This window comes from Pleurodeles waltl, chromosome 5 (assembly GCF_031143425.1).
Source record: "Pleurodeles waltl isolate 20211129_DDA chromosome 5, aPleWal1.hap1.20221129, whole genome shotgun sequence".
Classification (NCBI taxonomy): Eukaryota; Metazoa; Chordata; class Amphibia; order Caudata; family Salamandridae; genus Pleurodeles; species Pleurodeles waltl.
This window is the reverse complement of record NC_090444.1, coordinates 1,294,602,000-1,294,624,095: the sequence shown is the minus strand read 5'-3', so window position 1 is coordinate 1,294,624,095 and position 22,096 is coordinate 1,294,602,000. Positions and strand designations below refer to the sequence as shown.

The window sequence follows — 22,096 nt, the reverse complement described above, 5'->3', positions numbered from 1 at the left end:
CACTGCATTTCGGGGTACGAAATTGCCACGTTTCGTCTCTTCGGTTGCCTCTCAAAGGGACTAGCAGGGATTTGTCCCAGTTGACCTTGAGCCCAAAGGCTACCTTGAATACTTTCAAGAGTATTTCATTTTTTTAAACATATAAGCTTCATATTCACTATGGTTATCATGACCCTGTGTTGCAACAGTGCCCTCATGCACTTAAGGCGAGACCCAGAGTGTTCAGAGACATAAGACTAGCCTAAAACCAAGGACTAAGATGAACCTACCAAGGTAGAGCCATGCAACATGAGCAAAGAACGTGTGTGTGATCTCTGTGCATACTCTTGTTTCTTGAGCCAAGGAGGCCAGGTGCAAGCTTGTTTTCTCCCCAGAGTGGCGAAACAAAGGAGCGTTGAGTAGTCTCATCTAGACCCTTGAAGATCTGGAGTATGGATAATTAACTAAGGAAATGTCCTTACTTGGTGGAAAACCTGAATTGTGCCTGGCAGTGTGCCCCATCTCTGAAGATTCTGGCCCACTGAAAGAGGGTGGGGAGGGGACCATTGAAGCCCATGTGCAGGCGTGCTGCCTTTCTTTTGTGGGGATGGAGGTGATTCCACAATGCATTAATCAAACGCTGACGTATAGTCTGCATTACAGCTATTTAGCGGAGTGTGTGAGGTCCACTGATGAGACTGAGAAATAGCACTATGGATTTCTGTACTGTGGATGAAATATAATGTGGATATTTTGTTGAGAGCTGTAAAGGAAGATAAATACATCTCTCATATATTTTGTGGAAAAGCTGAATCTTTGAAGAAACAACTTGGAACCAGTGGAGAGACACCTGAGGGCCCTCGCTGAGCTACAAGGGAGTGTAACTAGAGTGCTGTTTAGGCAGTGTGAAGGCACTTGAAATTTAGAAGAGGATGGGACTGACTTTCCCGTCTCTCTGCTGAATGCAGTTTTGTGTACAATGATGGAGCGGTTTGTTTGTGAAGACCTGTCTTCTCTGGTCATACTGGTGGCGCTCTGTGGAAACAGGTATAAAGTCATTAAACAAAGCTGAACAACTCTTCTGATAAGAATACAGGTTGTACTGCCATTATTATCCTTCAAATCCCAGTAATGCAAGAACATGCTTTCTGAAAGAAGGGAACCATGAATTCAGTGTTGCAGGTTGATGAGTATCCTACACTTCACTGACCTCAGAGCAAGAACACATGAGCAGAAGCAAACTCCAGTGCGTGAGGGAAGAACTGCTAGCCTTTGTGTTACTTCCGTCGTCTGATAACAAACATTACTAAGGACGACATGGAAAGGAAACACAAGCATGTTTGTTCAGCCTGAAACAGCAAAAGGGTTCTTTTAAGATGTCGAGTTGTACACCAAGGGGATGATTCCGGAGTGGTAGCCTGTGAACGCCGTTTTAACCATCTTTTAAGCCCCTAGGGCCCTCAGAACCACGATGGCTCATTGTATTGTCCTGGGAAGAAGGGATCTGTTTATTTATATTCCCTCGTTCAGGCTTCCAGTATACCCTTTGTTTTTCCTTTTCTGTTTTTTTCCCCCCTTTTCTCTGTTCGTCCTTCATTTCCCCATATTCCTTTTCCTTCCCTTGTTTTCCCTTTTGCCTTATAGAGCATTTAAATTTTGCCGTTGACCCATGTTGCTCAAAAGATGTAATCAGTTTTGTTGCTTCATCGGTTAACTAGTCAAGCAAAGCACAGAGTTCAAAACCTTGTTTGGTTGTGTTCCTGGTTATCTATTTAACTGTCTGACTTGTTACCTACTGCCTAACATCTGTTTCTTAGAATAAGCTTTCCCTACGCATGGCGGGCGATCGTTTTAATTTCAAGGCTCATCCCTTTAAAACTTCCTTTTGCTTTTTAACCCCTTCGCTGCCAGGCCTTTTCCCCCTCCTCTGTGACTGGGGGTGAGTGTTTGCATTGTTCAGCACTCCGTCCATCATCCTTTTGTGTTGCTAAAGTTGCCCTAAGTGGGAAGGGTATGCCCAGACGTGGGTCCCGTGCTCACTGTGCCACTGGATTCAAGCTAGCCTGGCTGAAGAAGGGTGATACCCTGAAACCGGTCCCAGGATGCTTGTTTCCGGTCCAGGGAGGACCTGGCTTGGCAGTTCGGCTGGACTGTTCCCATGAGGACCAGGGTCAAGACTGATTTGCATATGGCTGGATCCAAACTGGGGTGGCATGGTGAGCAAAAGAACGATGGATTAAACCCAGATCTGTGACTGGGGGTGAGTGTTTGACTGGGGGTGAGTGTTTGCATTGTTCAGCACTCCGTCCATCATCCTTTTGTGTTGCTAAACTTTTCCCCCTCCTGTACCAGGCCTTTTTTTGGCTATTTGGGGCAGTTCGCGCTTAGGCCCTCATAACTTTTTGTCCACATAAGCTAGCCAAGCCAAATTTGCGTCCTTTTTTTCCCAACATCCTAGGGATTCTAGAGGTACCCAGACTTTGTGGGTTCCCCTGAAGGAGGCCAAGAAATAAGCCAAAATACAGTGACATTATTATTTATTTTTTTTAATGGGAAAAAGTGGCTGCAGAAGAAGGCTTGTGTGTTTTCCCCTGAAAATGGCATCAACAAAGGGTTTGCGGTGCTAAAATCACCAGCTTTCAGGAGCAGGCAGACTTGAATCAGAAAACCCAATTTTTCAACACAAATTTGGCATTTTACTGGGACATACCCCATTTTTACCATTTTTTTTTTTGTGCTTTCAGCCTCCTTCCAGTCAGTGACAGAAATGGGCGTGAAACCAATGCTGGATCCCAGAAACCTAAACATTTCTGAAAAGTAGACAACATTCTGAATTCAGCAAGGGGTAATTTGTGTAGATCCTACAAGTGTTTCCTACAGAAAATAACAACTGAAAAAGAAAAATATTGAAATTGAGGTGAAAAAAACCAGCAATTTTTCTCTATGTTTTACTCTAACTTTTTCCTGCAATATCAGATTTTTTAAAGCAATATACCGTTACGTCTGCTGGACTCTTCTGGTTGCGGGGATATATAGGGCTTGTAGATACATCAAGAACCCTAGGTACCCAGAGCCAATAAATGAGCTGCACCCTGCAGAGGGTTTTCATTCTATACCGGGTATACAGCAATTCATTTGCTGAAATATAAAGAGTGAAAAATAGCTATCAAGAAAATCTTTGTATTTCCAAAATGGGCACAAGATAAGGTGTTGAGGAGCAGTGGTTATTTGCACATCTCTGAATTCAGGGGTGACCATACTAGCATGTGAATTACAGGGCATTTCTTAAATAGACGTCTTTTTTACACACTCTCATATATTTGGAGGGAAAAAATGTAGAGAAAGACAAGGGGCAATAACACTTGTTTTCTTGTTCTATGTTCCCCCAAGTCTCCCGATTAAAAATGATACCTCACTTGTGAGGGTAGGCCTAGCGCCCGCGATAGGAAATGCCCCAAAACACAACGTGGACACATCACAATTTTTGACAGAAATCAGAGATGTTTTTTGTAAAGTGCCTACCTGTAGATTTTGGCCTCTAGCTCAGCCGGCCCCTAGGGAAACCTACCAAACCTGTGCATTTTTGAAAACTAGAGACCTAGGGGAATCCAAGATGGGGTGACTTGTGGGGCTCTGACCAGGTTCTGTTACCCAGAATCCTTTACAAACCTCAAAATTTAGCTAAAAAAAAAATGTTTTCCACTCATTTCGGTGACAGAAAGTTCTGGAATCTGAGAGGAGCCAGAAATTTCCTTCCACCCAGCGTTTCCCCCAAGTCTCCTGATAAAAATGGTACCCCATTTGTGTGGGTAGGCTTAGCGCCCACGAAAGTAAATGGCCCAAAACACAACGTGGACACTTCAAATTTTTTTCACAGAAAACAGAGGTGTTTTTTGCAAAGTGCCTACCTGTGGATTTTGGCCTCTAGCTCAGACGGCCCCAGGGGGGGCAGAAATGGCATAAAATAAATTTGCCCCCTCACCGCCCCCAACCCCTCCCCCGGGAGCGACCCTTGCCTACGGGGTCGCTCCCCTTGCGTGACATTGGCACAAAAAAATAATAATCCCCGGTGCCTAGTGGTTTCTGCCCCCTTGGGGACAGATTGACCTAAAATCGGCAGATCTGCCCCAAGGGGGAAACGTTCTAAATACAATTTGCCCCCCAGGGGAGCGACCCTTGCCTAATGGGTCGCTCCACATCTCTAAAAAACAGAAAAGGCCTTCCAAAAAAATGCCCCCCAGGGGTCGCTCCCTTATGCCAATTTAAAAAAAAAAGAAAAAAAAAAAATCCCTGGTGTCTAGTGGGCGTTTCAAAAGCTGGATTGCTTTGCATTCCGGATTTTGAAACGCTCAGAGAGACTTCAAAGGGAAGGAAATTCCTTTCCTTCCCTTTGAAGCCTCTCTGGGACTCCCCCACGTGATCGAAAGAGAAATGCAACACGTGATCGAAAGAGAAATGCTTTGCATTTCTCTTTCGATCGCGCTGGAAGCTGAGCTCTGACGTCACAGGAGGGGGCGGGGGGGGAGGTCAGGACTTCCCCTTCCATCCCTGCTTATGAGCACATGGGGGGAGCGCTAGCGCTCCCCCCAGTTCCCGTGTGCAGGACAAGGTGATCTCGTCCAAGGCACCCGGGAACCGGTGCCTTGGACGAGATCACCTCGTCCAAGGCACCGTAGGGGTTAAGGTATACGCCCGGCAAGAATATAGGGTAGTTTGCACAAGTTCTGACTGTGGACAGACCAGCTTGTACAAATTAGGAAATTAACACTGTGACAGTTGAGGTTCCATCCCATCTGCCTCCCTGTTTCCAATGCACCACATCCCATCCTGAATTAGCAGATTAATCTAGCTGAGAGGCAGTGTTGACTGTAGTAAAAAACACAGCAAAGTATTTGAAAAATGTGCTACGACTAATCCACTCGTACAGAGAAAATGTGAATTATTTGCTGTTGATGTTTTTCCTATTCACTGAAGCTGAATCACCTGCTATTGCTTCTAATTCAACGTGTGTATTATTTGAGCCAAATAATTTGAGATATTACTTAATTAATAAGAGGTTGAATCAGGGGACTGTTTCATATCTGTCTTCTAGTAACTGATGCACACTGTTCTGTCTTACAATGGTGACAGCCAAACATGACATGAGGCATCTGGTTCATAGAAGACATTGCATGGGTTTGGGACTGCACATCTTACCCTGTGCTGTCACTCCAGGTACCTTGTTGTTAATTTCCCATTGTGGAATGTGTATCGGACCAGAACCAGTTTAATGGTTCAATCTCTTCATTTGGTGGTCAAATCCCTTTAATATAAGGAGCTTGAAGTGTATAAAGATGGATATTGTAGAGGGTCTACCGCAAAATCTTGAAGATTGAAGGACAGCCCTTGTGGTATCTGTATGTGCACCTAGTGCAGTTTGTGGTTGATGGGCCTGGCCCTTTTTGCAGGGTTATCCCCAAACGTTTTGCCTTCTTCCTCCTGTTTTGTCTGACCTGTTTTGTTGTCTTTAGGACTCCGGGCTCTTTACCACCGATATGCAGTGCTAAAGTGTGTATGTTGTCTGTCTAAATTGTATTGGTGATTGGTTTCTCCATGATTGGTGTATTTGATTTACTAGTAAGTCCCTAGTACAGTGCACTATGTGTGTTCAGGGCCTGTAAATCAAATGCTGCTAGTGGGCCTGCAACACTGATTGTGCCACCCACATGAGAAGCCCTGTAAACTTGTCTCAGGCCTGCCATTGCACTGTCTGTCTGCAGTTTTAAACTGCCATTTTGACCTGGAATGCAAGTCACCTCTAAAGTAGACCCAAGGCAGCCCCATGGGCATGGTGCAGTGAATTTAAAAGGTAGGACATGTATTGGTGTGCTTTACATGTCCTGATAGTGAAATACTGCTAAATTCGGTTTTCACTATAGGGTCTCCCATAGGGTAACGTAAGGATTGCCGTGAAATGTCTAGTTTCCCATTGGGAGCAGATAGAGATGTAGAGTTTAGGGTCTCTGAACTCACAATTAAAAAAAAAAAAAATCTTTTGGTTATGTTGGTTTTTGAATTGTAAGTTTGAAAATGTCACTTTTATAAAGTGGGTATTTTTTTTTGCTTAACCATTCAGTTCCTCTGCCTGTCTGCTGAATACACGCCTGGGTCAGGATGACAGTTGGGCTGTTTGTGCATTCACTGTAGACAGTCACACAATGGGAGCTGAGATGTGCCCTGCATATCCTGATGGCCCTGCATATCCTGATGGCCCATCACCGCACTGATGGGTCATCCAGAGCTAGAATGGTGGGAGGAGCTGGCACTTACACATCAGGGGGTTGGAGACTGCTTTGTGCAAGGACAGGCACAACCATATTCAGGTGCGTCTGGGGTCAGGGCAGGATAAGGCAGGTTCTTCTCTTTGAAGTTTGCCTACTTCAAAAACAGAAATGGGTTTATATACTGTACTTTAGATCCCAACATAGTTAGACCACTTCTGGACTGAGGGCATTTTGCCAGGAAAAAGAGCTGGCTGCTGTAGGAGGGCTTGCCACTCTGCATGTTGCTTTGTTGTGCTGTGATCCTTGCTGAGTGCAACAACCATGACCTCTACTGCAGGCCCAACTCTACCACAGTGCCTCCGAAGTCCCACCACAGCCTGAATCAGTCTGTGGCCTCCGACACCGCCACAACACCTGTGGCCCCGTATTGTGATTGCAACACCACAAAGTCAACACATCACGTCTTGACCTGCTGGATCCATCGACAACTCCTTGTCGTAAGGAGCCAACGCCTCGCCACCGTTGCCGCTTCACCTCCCCTGCAACCATAAGGAACCTACTCCTCACCTCCCCTGCAACCATAAGGAACCGACTCCTCACCTCCCCTACCTAGCAGTTAGGAACAGACTTCTTACCTCCCCTGTGGCAGTAAGGAACCGGCGCTGCAGCAGCTCCAGTGATGCCTCACCTCCCTGACTCTGTGCAATGTTTTTGTTTCCTCATCGTTTTCCAAGGTACTGTAACCAGGGTCTACCCGATTCTGTGGCTGGCTGCACTTCCTCATTGTAGCCGCCAGACTGTTGGAGACAACTCCATTAAGATGTTGTGATAGTCCCAGTTGGACCTATTGTGTTTCTAAGCACTATACTAAGATTTAATCTTTGAAAGTTTGTATCTTTACTTGTGTATGTTGGATTTTTGTAGTTTTGGTCTTGTTTTACTCAGATACATATTGGTTATTTTTCTAAACTTGTGTGTGTTGTGTGAGATCCCGTTTCTAACAGTGGTGATCTAGTAAGTAAAATCTATTTAAGTATTTTTGGAGTGGCCTTAACATGAAACTGTGAATTTACATTTCAGCTGTTTCCGCCGGCCTGGCATTTACTTCATCTTCACTTGGATATTCATTGGTCTGTGCTGGAAATTCTTTATATTTTGGGAGACAAAATGCAAGGTACATGTATTGTTGTTGCAATTTTATTTTGTATGCTTATCAATGTTTTCATTTTATGTTGTATATTTAATTTTTTTTAGTTTTGATGTTGGAAACGTCTGCATGTGTGCAAAGAGCAATAAACGGTACATGCCAGGTGGAGGTAAACTCAACTGAACCATAACTACAAAGTAACTGTAGGTGACAAGCTGGTGCTATGTAAAACAATGATCCAACTGAACTGAAGAGCCTGCTCTTATGTATAACTATCACTGTATATAGAGCTTTTAATGGTGGATCTCTATAGTTAAAACATCAGGACCTTACGGCATACATATAGGTGTTATAGGCAATTTAAGTAGCATACCATTGCACAAAAAAGAACACTGGAGACTATAAAAATTGTTTGCATTGATATTATTGCTGTCAATTGTTAAGTCTTTTTAGGTCGATGCCTACCAGTTAGCACAGCTGTCTGGTTGCAAAGACAAATTGAAGACTGCTGAAAGCTTACCTGTGACTATAATCTGCCCATTGCTAACATTGGCTTTGTGTTTTGTGACTTACATTTGCGTCCTGCGTGTCTCTGTTCCTCCCGTAGAACTTAATCTTTTTACCACCCCTCTGTTTGGGTCCTTGTATTCTTCCATGTATGCTTGCTTTTGGGCAACGCCTTTTATTCCCTTTTTCTTAGGCACTCCATGAGAGCGTATGTGTTTTATCTGTCTCCATTAAATGCTTTGTCGGGAAGCAGTGCACATGCTGTATTTCTTTGAAAAGGTTTCCTGCCTCCTTTTTTTCTGCGTGGCTGATTCTTCTTATCTCTGCCAATACCTGTACATCAGTCAGGCATGCCGTTGAGAAGCAATTTCTGTCAATGAGCTTGTTTATTTTGTCTATTACTCATTACCAATAGCATACCTTAACAATACACACTAGATGTAGGGGAGTGGAGGGTGCTGAAGCACCCTTAAATACCCATGCTGTATTTCTGCAGTGAAATGAAGAAAAAAACATAAGCTGTGTGTTCAAAGATAGAGCTCAAAGGTCAGGCTCTGTGAGCCAGGAGCAGTGCGCAAGGATGCTCTTAGAAGCAGGAGGTAGGTCAGTTCAGGGGTTGTTTGCAGGACAACAGGGGAACTCTGACGGGAGGTCTGGGATGTTTCTGAAGTCCCTCGACTGTGGCTTCTTCCTGATCCTTTTTCAGTCCCGGGTGGACTTGTCCAAAGTTAGGTGACCAATATCCCAGGTATTGGTATGGTTCAGCTGCTAGAGGACACAGTGCCACCAAACTTGGCACACTGGCAGGCTTTGTCACCATGGTCTTCGGTGCGAGGTTTCGTCCTGCTGCGGTGCTGGGCACTAACAATTTTTAGGCTACATCCTACACCAGGCAAAACGTGGGGGCTAACCATGTTAAAAAAAAAAAAAAAAAAAAAAAAAAAAAGGCAGACCTCTAAAAATCTTACAAATGTTACTATACCTGTAGGTCAAGTTCCCTGAATAATCTACTCGACCTAACTGTAATGTACTTGACCTGGAAACAGGTATCAAATTGTGTAATCCTAGGCAAATATTGTATTTTACAGTCGCCTTTTCTTCATTCTAACATATGAGTGCACCTTTAAATATGTCAGTTTAGCATTTCTGCTGTAAAAAAAATCCTCTTTTGTTTGATTAAATACACTAAACGTTTGCTCCATGTATAATAAATCTAGTCGACATATAGTGTGCATATGAGCCATGTATGACTTGCCTCTTAGTTTACTGATAGCTTTGCCATCAGGGCAGGAGTGTTTCTCAGTTTATGTTTAAACAATGACTTTTAATAAATACATTACTAAAGCATGCTGTTGTAGCACACTGTCATTTACAGACAGTAAATTTCCAAGAAAAGTCCAAAAACATTCCCACTAACTTGCAGCTTTTCTGATAAAACTATATAGTGTATTAACATAATCTGTGAATTGTTTCAGAAACCATTTATCATTTGCACATCACCAAGTAAAGTGTTCTTACTTTTTTCATCCTATTAAAATATTAAATTAATCTCACAGAAGTACAAAAAAATGGTCTTTCACAGCTACTGAAATATATTTTGAACTGTTTCTTAAGTTGACTTAGTTATATAAATGTTGTGTGTTAGAACATACCTCATACTAAAAGCCTTTCATTTCACATAGGTCAGACAGTTTACCTTACAAATTCCTGGAACTCTGCAGTCACAAGTAAAAGTATTTGCATTGCAAGAAGACAAACCGACCTATGACCTCTGTCTCTGAACACAGAGCAAATGTGACAAGAATAAGATTTAAAGGTATCTTAATTGCTAATTCAGTTTCTGACTGAACAGAACACCTGCTCTTTGTCCACTGGCCAGAAGCCAGAAGGGTTGAGTGGAATCTAAAAATGGCTCCACCTAATAAAATAAAACTTGCCATAGCAAGAGGTCAAGTAGATTTTTCAAGCCCTTAAAGATAGACTTCAGTGTGGTAACATTAATGGTGGCATCCCCACTCTGAAAACTGTTTCAATATCACTGGCACATGCAAATTGTGAAGTATCTGCTTCCAATTTATTGTAGTGAATCCGTGATATCTCCTTTTTCTTTACACTTTTTCCCTGAATAAAAGAATGCTCTGCATGATTAAGGCCGGTTTAATTTTTAACCACCTATAGAGAAATCATTGCAGTCATTGGTGCTTTATGTATTCCTGTCATATAACAAGACTTTTAATCTAACAGGGAACTCTTAAAAAAGGCTCTCTGAGGTGAAGAACATACTACAAATTCTTGGGATCATGTTAGACATGTCATCAAATTATTTTTTTCATTGACAAAACATTTTTTACATAATTCAAGTGCTTTTTTGGGAATTTCTTGGGCGAGGTAGTTGTAGGCGTCTTCTTTTCCAGGATAACATGAAAACGAGGGGAAGGGCTATATTATCTTTCAGAAACAATTGTATGCATTGCTCCCAATCTATTACTGTAGAAGTATTATTGGCCTCTTGTTCTATTTCCACAGTCCCTAGAAATAGTTTTGTTGTTGTATAAAGCTTTTGTCTATGCACTTTTTACTTATGGGTCGATCCTTCTTCCTCAGCGACCTGCTAATTTTTTGCCATGAAATTATTGCAAGATGCCCATTTGCAGGCCTATACACTCAATCTTATTTTTAGCACAGTTTACTGAACTGCTTGTAACAGATTTATTCTCCTGACTTTATCAGGTTATCTGGCTATTCCTTCCCTAAAAGTAAGCCCTCCCTTTAAGAAAGCTGGTAAACCTCCCTACCTCATCAGGGGTGTGGAATTTATTAAAATATCTACTTGTCCAGGTGAGAGGTTGCTTCTCAAATCTACCTGTCCTGTAAAATGATCTACTTGTCCCTTTGGTGCCATGTAGTGTGGCGCCAAATTATGGCAGCAATCTCATTATGTAAGAGCTCTGATAATAACCTCTCTGATTATGCCAGGGCTACTACCATAGTAGGGCTTGAATACTTGCAGTTTCAATCCCTACTGTAGCAATTTCCTTATTTTGCCACCTTTCTGCAGATCTGCATACTGGGGCTGGAGGAAGCAGTAAGCAATAGTTCCAGGCCTGGAATGCCTTTGAGTCTGCAAACCTACTAACCTGCATGTTTTAAAGATTTTCACCAGCTTCTCTCTAATATTTTCCCATAATAAGAAAGGTTGGACATTTACTCCTGACAATGGCAGAATTAGAACTTCTTCCAGGGTTGGGAAGAAAGTGGCTGGAGGGAAAATGAACTTGCAAATGCTCAATAGATTTTCACATGAGCAAATCTACACATGCGTATTTACCCATGCTAAAATACAGTTCACAAATATTTTATAGGGGTACGACATATACCATGGGTGTACTTTTGTGACCTTCTTTAAGAATCTGGGGCCACATGCAGGTAGGTTCAGATTTGCGACCCGCAAATTGCGAGTCAGAGCGAGTCGCAATTTGCGAGTCGCAAATCCGAATGTAGGATGGTGTCCCTGACACCATCTGTGATTCGCAAGGGCTTCGCAAATGCCCACCTCATGAATAATCATGAGGTGGGTCGCAATTTGCGACCCCTTTGCGAATGGTGGCCCTCACAGGGATGGTGGCCTGCTGGAGACAGCAGACCACCATGTCTGTGACTGCTTTTCAATAAAGCAGTTTATTTTTTTGTTTTGTAATGCAGCCCGTTTTCCTGAAAGGAAAACGAGATGCATTACAAAAACGAAAAATGAGGACCACTGCCTGCTCTGAAAAAATGTTTACAGTGACATTCACAATGGGGAAGGGGTCCCATGGGGACCCCTTCCCTTATGCGAAAGTGTTAGTAACCATTTGAAATAGGTGCAAACTGCAATTGGTTTGCGTTCGCAGAACAATCCTACATTGCACTGCGAGTCGCAATTAGGAAGGGAACACCCCTTCCTAATTGCGAGTCGCAAACCTGTTTTGCGATTCGGTAACCAGGTTACCGAATCGCAAAACTGGGTTTGTGCATCGCAATGTGCTTTTTGCACGTCGCACACAGCGAAAGTCGCTGTTTGCGACATGCAAAAAGTTAGCTACATGTGGGTTGTAAGGAAATGCCTCCTTGGCATGGTTGCCCCCTGACTTTTTGCCTTTGCTGATGCTATGTTTACAATTGAAAGTGTGCTGAGGCCTGCTAACCAGGCCCCAGCACCAGTGTTCTATCCCTAACCTGTACTTTTGTATCCACAATTGGCAGACCCTGGCATCCAGATAAGTCCCTTGTAACTGGTACTTCTAGTACCAAGGGCCCTGATGCCAAGGAAGGTCTCTAAGGGCTGCAGCATGTCTTATGCCACCCTGGAGACCTCTCACTCAGCACAGACACACTGCTTGCCAGCTTGTGTGTGCTAGTGAGGACAAAACGGGTAAGTCGACATGGCACTCCCCTCAGGGTGCCATGCCAGCCTCTCACTGCCTATGCAGCATAGGTAAGACACCCCTCTAGCAGGCCTTACAGCCCTAAGGCAGGGTGCACTATACCATAGGTGAGGGTACCAGTGCATGAGCATGGTACCCCTACAGTGTCTAAACAAAACCTTAGACATTGTAAGTGCAGGGTAGCCATAAGAGTATATGGTCTGGGAGTCTGTCAAACACGAACTCCACAGCACCATAATGGCTACACTGAAAACTGGGAAGTTTGGTATCAAACTTCTCAGCACAATAAATGCACACTGATGCCAGTGTACATTTTATTGCAAAATACACCCCAGAGGGCACCTTAGAGGTGCCCCCTGAAACTTAACCGACTGTCTGTGTAGGCTGACTAGTTCCAGCAGCCTGCCACACCAGAGACATGTTGCTGGCCCCATTGGGAGAGTGCCTTTGTCACTCTGAGGCCAGTAACAAAGCCTGCACTGGGTGGAGATGCTAACACCTCCCCCAGGCAGGAGCTGTGACACCTGGCGGTGAGCCTCAAAGGCTCACCCCTTTGTCACAGCCCAGCAGGACACTCCAGCTTAGTGGAGTTGCCCGCCCCCTCCGGCCACGGCCCCCACTTTTGGCGGCAAGGCTGGAGGGAACAAAGAAAGCAACAAGGAGGAGTCACTGGCCAGTCAGGACAGCCCCTAAGGTGTCCTGAGCTGAAGTGACTCTAACTTTTAGAAATCCTCCATCTTGCAGATGGAGGATTCCCCCAATAGGGTTAGGATTGTGACCCCCTCCCCTTGGGAGGAAGCACAAAGAGGGTGTACCCACCCTCAGGGCTAGTAGCCATTGGCTACTAACCCCCCAGACCTAAACACGCCCTTAAATTTAGTATTTAAGGGCTACCCTGAACCCTAGAAAATGAGATTCCTGCAAACTACAAGAAGAAGGACTGCCTAGCTGAAAACCCCTGCAGAGGAAGACCAGAAGACGACAACTGCCTTGGCTCCAGAAACTCACCGGCCTGTCTCCTGCCTTCCAAAGAACTCTGCTCCAGCGACGCCTTCCAAGGGACCAGCGACCTCTGACTCCTCTGAGGACTGCCCTGCTTCGAAAAAGACAAGAAACTCCCGAGGACAGCGGACCTGCTCCAAAAAGACTGCAACTTTGTTTCAAGGAGCAGCTTTAAAGACCCTGCAATCTCCCCGCAAGAAGCGTGAGACTTGCAACACTGCACCCGGCGACCCCGACTCGGCTGGTGGAGAACCAACACCTCAGGGAGGACCCCCGGACTACTCTACGACTGTGAGTACCAAAACCTGTCCCCCCTGAGCCCCCACAGCGCCGCCTGCAGAGGGAATCCCGAGGCTTCCCCTGACCGCGACTCTCTGAAACCTAAGTCCCGACGCCTGGAAAAGACCCTGCACCCGCAGCCCCCAGGACCTGAAGGACCGGACTTTCACTGGAGAAGTGACCCCCAGGAGTCCCTCTCCCTTGCCCAAGTGGAGGTTTCCCCGAGGAAGCCCCCCCTTGCCTGCCTGCAGCGCTAAAGAGATCCCTTGATCTCTCATAGACTAACATTGCGAACCCGACGCTTGTTTCTACACTGCACCCGGCCGCCCCCGCGCTGCTGAGGGTGAAATTTCTGTGTGGGCTTGTGTCCCCCCCGGTGCCCTACAAAACCCCCCTGGTCTGCCCTCCGAAGACGCGGGTACTTACCTGCAAGCAGACCGGAACCGGGGCACCCCCTTCTCTCCATTCTAGCCTATGTGTTTTGGGCACCACTTTTGAACTCTGCACCTGACCGGCCCTGAGCTGCTGGTGTGGTGACTTTGGGGTTGCTCTGAACCCCCAACGGTGGGCTACCTTGGACCAAGAACTGAACCCTGTAAGTGTCTTACTTACCTGGTAAAACTAACAAAAACTTACCTCCCCCAGGAACTGTGAAAATTGCACTAAGTGTCCACTTTTAAAATAGCTATTTGTCAATAACTTGAAAAGTATACATGCAATTGAAATGATTCAAAGTTCCTAATGTACTTACCTGCAATACCTTTCAAACAAGATATTACATGTTAAATTTGAACCTGTGGTTCTTAAAATAAACTAAGAAAAGATATTTTTCTATAACAAAACCTATTGGCTGGATTTGTCTCTGAGTGTGTGTACCTCATTTATTGTCTATGTGTATGTACAACAAATGCTTAACACTACTCCTTGGATAAGCCTACTGCTCGACCACACTACCACAAAATAGAGCATTAGTATTATCTATTTTTACCACTATTTTACCTCTAAGGGGAACCCTTGGACTCTGTGCATGCTATTCCTTACTTTGAAATAGCACATACAGAGCCAACTTCCTACATTGGTGGATCAGCGGTGGGGTACAAGACTTTGCATTTGCTGGACTACTCAGCCAATACCTGATCACACGACAAATTCCAAAATTGTCATTAGAAATTGATTTTTGCAATTTGAAAAGTTTTCTAAATTCTTAAGAGACCTGCTAGGGCCTTGTGTTAGATCCTGTTTAGCATTTCTTTTAAAGTTTAAAAGTTTGTAAAAGTTTGAATTAGATTCTAGAACCAGTTGTAGATTCTTAAAAAGTATTCCAACTTTTAGAAGCAAAATGTCTAGCACAGATGTGACTGTGGTGGAACTCGACACCACACCTTACCTCCATCTTAAGATGAGGGAGCTAAGGTCACTCTGTAAAATAAAGAAAATAACAATGGGCCCCAAACCTACCAAAATACAGCTCCAGGAGCTTTTGGCAGAGTTTGAAAAGGCCAACCCCTCTGAGGGTGGCAACTCAGAGGAAGAGGATAGTGACTTGGAGGAAAATTCCCCCCTACCAGTCCTATCTAGGGAGAACAGGGTCTCTCAAACCCTGACTCCAAAAATAATAGTCAGAGATGCTGGTTCCCTCACAGGAGAGACCAACACCTCTGAAATCACTGAGGATAACTCCAGTGAAGAGGACATCCAGTTAGCCAGGATGGCCAAAAGATTGGCTTTGGAAAGACAGATCCTAGCCATAGAGAGGGAAAGACAAGAGATGGGCCTAGGACCCATCAATGGTGGCAGCAACATAAATAGGGTCAGAGATTCTCCTGACATGTTGAAAATCCCTAAAGGGATTGTAACTAAATATGAAGATGGTGATGACATCACCAAATGGTTCACAGCTTTTGAGAGGGCTTGTATAACCAGAAAAGTGAACAGATCTCACTGGGGTGCTCTCCTTTGGGAAATGTTCACAGGAAAGTGTAGGGATAGACTCCTCACACTCTCTGGACAAGATGCAGAATCTTATGACCTCATGAAGGGTACCCTGATTGAGGGCTTTGGATTCTCCACTGAGGAGTATAGGATTAGATTCAGGGGGGCTCAAAAATCCTCGAGCCAGACCTGGGTTGACTTTGTAGACTACTCAGTAAAAACACTAGATGGTTGGATTCAAGGCAGTGGTGTAAGTAATTATGATGGGCTGTACAATTTATTTGTGAAAGAACACCTGTTAAGTAATTGTTTCAATGATAAACTGCATCAGCATCTGGTAGACCTAGGACCAATTTCTCCCCAAGAATTGGGAAAGAAGGCGGACCATTGGGTCAAGACAAGGGTGTCCAAAACTTCCACAGGGGGTGACCAAAAGAAAGGGGTCACAAAACCTCCCCAGGGGAAAGGTGGTGAGACAGCCAAAAATAAAAATAGTCAAGAGTCTTCTAAAGGCCCCCAAAAACCTGCACAGGAGGGTGGGCCCAGAGCCTCTTCACAAAACAATCCTGGGTACAAGGGTAAAAACTTTGATCCCAAAAAGGCCTGGTGTCGAAACTGTAGTCAGTCTGGACACCAAACTGGAGACAAGGCCTGTCCCAAGAAAAATTCCACTCCAAACTCCACTCCAGGTAACACTGGAATGGCTAGTCTCCAAGTGGGATCAACAGTGTGCCCAGAGCAAATCAGGGTCCACACTGAAGCTACTCTAGTCTCTGAGGGTGGGGTGGATTTAGCCACACTAGCTGCCTGGCCGCCTAACATGCAAAAATACAGGCAGCAGCTCTTTATTAATGGGACAAGTGTAGAGGGCCTGAGGGATACAGGTGCCAGTGTCACCATGGTGACAGAGAAACTGGTTTCCCCTGGCCAATACCTGACTGGAAAAACTTATACAGTCACCAATGCTGACAATCAAACTAAAGCACATCCCATGGCAATGGTAACTTTAGAATGGGGAGGGGTCAATGGCCTGAAACAGGTGGTGGTCTCCTCAAACATCCCAGTAGACTGTCTGCTTGGAAATGACCTGGAGTCCTCAGCATGGGCTGAGGTAGAGCTAAAAACCCATGCAGCCATGCTGGGTATCCCTGAACTGGTGTGTGTAAAAACAAGAGCACAATGCAAGGCACAGGGTGAAAAAGTAGAGCTGGAGTCTGGAAAAATGGCCCAGCCTACCAAGAGAAAAGGAAAGTCAGTTGGGAAACCAACTGCAACACAGTCAGAAAAAGGGAACCTCTCTTCTCAGGAAGAAGTTCTGCCCTCTGAGGGAACTGAGCCTTTGTAGCTTGAACCTTACCAGGTTGAGCTCTTAGGCCCAGGGGGACCCTCAAGGGAGGAGCTGTGTAAGGGACAAGAAACCTGTCCCTCTCTTGAAGGCCTTAGGCAGCAAGCTGCTGAAGAGTCCAAGGGCAAGAAAAATGGAACACATAGGGTCTATTGGGAAGATGGACTCCTGTACACTGAGGCCAGAGACCCCAAACCTGGTGCCACTAGGAGAGTGGTAGTGCCTCAGTCGTTCAGAGAGTTTATTCTGACCTTAGCCCATGATATTCCCCTTGCTGGGCATTTGGGACAAACCAAGACGTGGGAGAGGTTAGTCAACCACTTCTACTGGCCCAATATGTCCCAGAAGGTTAAGGAGTTTTGCCTCTCCTGCCCCACCTGTCAATCCAGTGGTAAGACAGGTGGGCACCCAAAGGCCCCCCTCATTCCACTTCCAGTGGTGGGGGTCCCCTTTGAAAGAGTGGGTGTGGACATAGTTGGTCCACTGGAACCTCCCACAGCCTCAGGAAATATGTACATCCTAGTAGTAGTGGATCATGCTACTAGGTATCCTGAAGCTATTCCCCTTAGGTCGACTACTGCCCCTGCAGTAGCCAAGGCCCTCATTGGTATCTTTACCAGAGTGGGTTTCCCTAAGGAGGTGGTGTCTGACAGAGGTACCAACTTCATGTCAGCATACCTAAAACACATGTGGAATGAGTGTGGAGTGACTTACAAATTCACTACCCCATACCATCCACAAACTAATGGCTTAGTTGAGAGATTCAACAAGACATTAAAAGGCATGATCATGGGGCTCCCAGAAAAACTCAAAAGGAGATGGGATGTCCTCTTGCCATGTCTGCTTTTTGCTTACAGAGAGGTGCCACAGAAGGGAGTAGGATTCTCACCCTTTGAACTTCTGTTTGGTCACCCTGTAAGGGGACCACTTGCTCTTGTTAAAGAAGGCTGGGAGAGACCTCTTCATGAGCCTAAACAAGACATAGTGGACTATGTACTTGGCCTTCGCTCTAGAATGGCAGAGTACATGGAAAAGGCAACCAAAAACCTTGAGGCCAGCCAACAGCTCCAGAAGTTTTGGTATGACCAAAAGGCTGCACTGGTTGAGTTCCAACCAGGGCAGAAAGTCTGGGTTCTGGAGCCTGTGGCTCCCAGGGCACTCCAGGACAAATGGAGTGGCCCTTACCCAGTGCTAGAAAGGAAGAGTCAGGTCACCTACCTGGTGGACCTGGGCACAAGCAGGAGCCCCAAGAGGGTGATCCATGTGAACCGCCTTAAGCTCTTCCATGACAGGGCTGATGTGAATCTGTTGATGGTAACAGATGAGGATCAGGAGGCAGAGAGTGAACCTCTCCCTGATCTTCTGTCATCAGACCCAAAAGATGGCACAGTGGATGGAGTGATCTACTCAGACACCCTCTCTGGCCAACAGCAAGCTGATTGTAGGAGTTCCTACAACAGTTTCCTGAACTCTTCTCCTTAACTCCTGGTCAGACACACCTGTGTACCCATGATGTGGACACAGGAGACAGCATGCCTGTCAAAAACAAAATCTTTAGACAGTCTGACCATGTTAAGGAAAGCATCAAGGTGGAAGTCCACAAGATGCTGGAATTGGGAGTAATTGAGCGCTCTGACAGCCCCTGGGCTAGCCCAGTGGTCTTAGTCCCCAAACCTCACACCAAAGATGGAAAGAAAGAGATGAGGTTTTGTGTGGACTACAGAGGGCTCAATTCTGTCACCAAGACAGATGCTCATCCAATTCCTAGAGCTGATGAGCTCATAGATAAATTAGGTGCTGCCAAATTCTTAAGTACCTTTGACTTGACAGCAGGGTACTGGCAAATAAAAATGGCACCTGGAGCAAAAGAGAAAACAGCATTCTCCACACCTGATGGGCATTATCAGTTTACTGTTATGCCCTTTGGTTTAAAGAATGCCCCTGCCACCTTCCAAAGGTTGGTGAATCAAGTCCTTGCTGGCTTGGAGTCCTTTAGCACAGCTTATCTTGATGATATTGCTGTCTTTAGCTCCACCTGGCAGGATCACCTGGTCCACCTGAAGAAGGTTTTGAAGGCTCTGCAATCTGCAGGCCTCTCTATCAAGGCATCCAAATGCCAGATAGGGCAGGGAACTGTGGTTTACTTGGGCCACCTTGTAGGTGGAGGCCAAGTTCAGCCACTCCAACCAAAGATCCAGACTATTCTGGACTGGGTAGCTCCAAAAACCCAGACTCAAGTCAGGGCATTCCTTGGCTTGACTGGGTATTACAGGAGGTTTGTGAAAGGATATGGATCCATTGTGACAGCCCTCACTGAACTCACCTCCAAGAAAATGCCCAAGAAAGTGAACTGGACTGTGGAATGCCAACAGGCCTTTGACACCCTGAAACAAGCAATGTGCTCAGCACCAGTTCTAAAAGCTCCAGATTATTCTAAGCAGTTCATTGTGCAGACAGATGCCTCTGAACATGGGATAGGGGCAGTTTTGTCCCAAACAAATGATGATGGCCTTGACCAGCCTGTTGCTTTCATTAGCAGGAGGTTACTCCCCAGGGAGCAGCGTTGGAGTGCCATTGAGAGGGAGGCCTTTGCTGTGGTTTGGTCCCTGAAGAAGCTGAGACCATACCTCTTTGGGACTCACTTCCTAGTTCAAACTGACCACAGACCTCTCAAATGGCTGATGCAAATGAAAGGTGAAAATCCTAAACTGTTGAGGTGGTCCATCTCCCTACAGGGAATGGACTTTATAGTGGAACACAGACCTGGGACTGCCCATGCCAATGCAGATGGCCTTTCCAGGTTCTTCCACTTAGAAAATGAAGACTCTCTTGGGAAAGGTTAGTCTCATCCTCTTTCGTTTGGGGGGGGGTTGTGTAAGGAAATGCCTCCTTGGCATGGTTGCCCCCTGACTTTTTGCCTTTGCTGATGCTATGTTTACAATTGAAAGTGTGCTGAGGCCTGCTAACCAGGCCCCAGCACCAGTGTTCTTTCCCTAACCTGTACTTTTGTATCCACAATTGGCAGACCCTGGCATCCAGATAAGTCCCTTGTAACTGGTACTTCTAGTACCAAGGGCCCTGATGCCAAGGAAGGTCTCTAAGGGCTGCAGCATGTCTTATGCCACCCTGGAGACCTCTCACTCAGCACAGACACACTGCTTGCCAGCTTGTGTGTGCTAGTGAGGACAAAACGGGTAAGTCGACATGGCACTCCCCTCAGGGTGCCATGCCAGCCTCTCACTGCCTATGCAGTATAGGTAAGACACCCCTCTAGCAGGCCTTACAGCCCTAAGGCAGGGTGCACTATACCATAGGTGAGGGTACCAGTGCATGAGCATGGTACCCCTACAGTGTCTAAACAAAACCTTAGACATTGTAAGTGCAGGGTAGCCATAAGAGTATATGGTCTGGGAGTCTGTCAAACACGAACTCCACAGCACCATAATGGCTACACTGAAAACTGGGAAGTTTGGTATCAAACTTCTCAGCACAATAAATGCACACTGATGCCAGTGTACATTTTATTGCAAAATACACCCCAGAGGGCACCTTAGAGGTGCCCCCTGAAACTTAACCGACTGTCTGTGTAGGCTGACTAGTTCCAGCAGCCTGTCACACCAGAGACATGTTGCTGGCCCCATGGGGAGAGTGCCTTTGTCACTCTGAGGCCAGTAACAAAGCCTGCACTGGGTGGAGATGCTAACACCTCCCCCAGGCAGGAGCTGTGACACCTGGCGGTGAGCCTCAAAGGCTCACCCCTTTGTCACAGCCCAGCAGGACACTCCAGCTTAGTGGAGTTGCCCGCCCCCTCCGGCCACGGCCCCCACTTTTGGCGGCAAGGCTGGAGGGAACAAAGAAAGCAACAAGGAGGAGTCACTGGCCAGTCAGGACAGCCCCTAAGGTGTCCTGAGCTGAAGTGACTCTAACTTTTAGAAATCCTCCATCTTGCAGATGGAGGATTCCCCCAATAGGGTTAGGATTGTGACCCCCTCCCCTTGGGAGGAAGCACAAAGAGGGTGTACCCACCCTCAGGGCTAGTAGCCATTGGCTACTAACCCCCCAGACCTAAACACGCCCTTAAATTTAGTATTTAAGGGCTACCCTGAACCCTAGAAAATGAGATTCCTGCAAACTACAAGAAGGACTGCCTAGCTGAAAACCCCTGCAGAGGAAGACCAGAAGACGACAACTGCCTTGGCTCCAGAAACTCACCGGCCTGTCTCCTGCCTTCCAAAGAACTCTGCTCCAGCGACGCCTTCCAAGGGACCAGCGACCTCTGACTCCTCTGAGGACTGCCCTGCTTCGAAAAAGACAAGAAACTCCCGAGGACAGCGGACCTGCTCCAAAAAGACTGCAACTTTGTTTCAAGGAGCAGCTTTAAAGACCCTGCAATCTCCCCGCAAGAAGCGTGAGACTTGCAACACTGCACCCGGCGACCCCGACTCGGCTGGTGGAGAACCAACACCTCAGGGAGGACCCCCGGACTACTCTACGACTGTGAGTACCAAAACCTGTCCCCCCTGAGCCCCCACAGCGCCGCCTGCAGAGGGAATCCCGAGGCTTCCCCTGACCGCGACTCTCTGAAACCTAAGTCCCGACGCCTGGAAAAGACCCTGCACCCGCAGCCCCCAGGACCTGAAGGACCGGACTTTCTCTGGAGAAGTGACCCCCAGGAGTCCCTCTCCCTTGCCCAAGTGGAGGTTTCCCCGAGGAAGCCCCCCCTTGCCTGCCTGCAGCGCTAAAGAGATCCCTTGATCTCTCATAGACTAAAATTGCAAACCCGACGCTTGTTTCTACACTGCACCCGGCCGCCCCCGCGCTGCTGAGGGTGAAATTTCTGTGTGGGCTTGTGTCCCCCCCGGTGCCCTACAAAACCCCCCTGGTCTGCCCTCCGAAGACGCGGGTACTTACCTGCAAGCAGACCGGAACCGGGGCACCCCCTTCTCTCCATTCTAGCCTATGTGTTTTGGGCACCACTTTTGAACTCTGCACCTGACCGGCCCTGAGCTGCTGGTGTGGTGACTTTGGGGTTGCTCTGAACCCCCAACGGTGGGCTACCTTGGACCAAGAACTGAACCCTGTAAGTGTCTTACTTACCTGGTAAAACTAACAAAAACTTACCTCCCCCAGGAACTGTGAAAATTGCACTGTGTCCACTTTTAAAATAGCTATTTGTCAATAACTTGATAAGTATACATGCAATTGAAATGATTCAAAG

General features: G+C 46.3%; 1 protein-coding gene across 1 annotated transcript in view; it reads left to right on the top strand.

Annotated features, from left to right (window-relative positions):
* The window catches only part of MMS22L (MMS22 like, DNA repair protein), a 426,716-nt gene that overhangs the window by 39,842 nt on the left and 364,778 nt on the right, over nucleotides 1–22,096 (top strand). Inside the window, exon 6 of the mRNA XM_069235533.1 lies at nucleotides 7,323–7,416. Coding sequence (XP_069091634.1) covers nucleotides 7,323–7,416 — 94 coding nt within the window. The remainder of the gene's footprint in view (nucleotides 1–7,322; nucleotides 7,417–22,096) is intronic.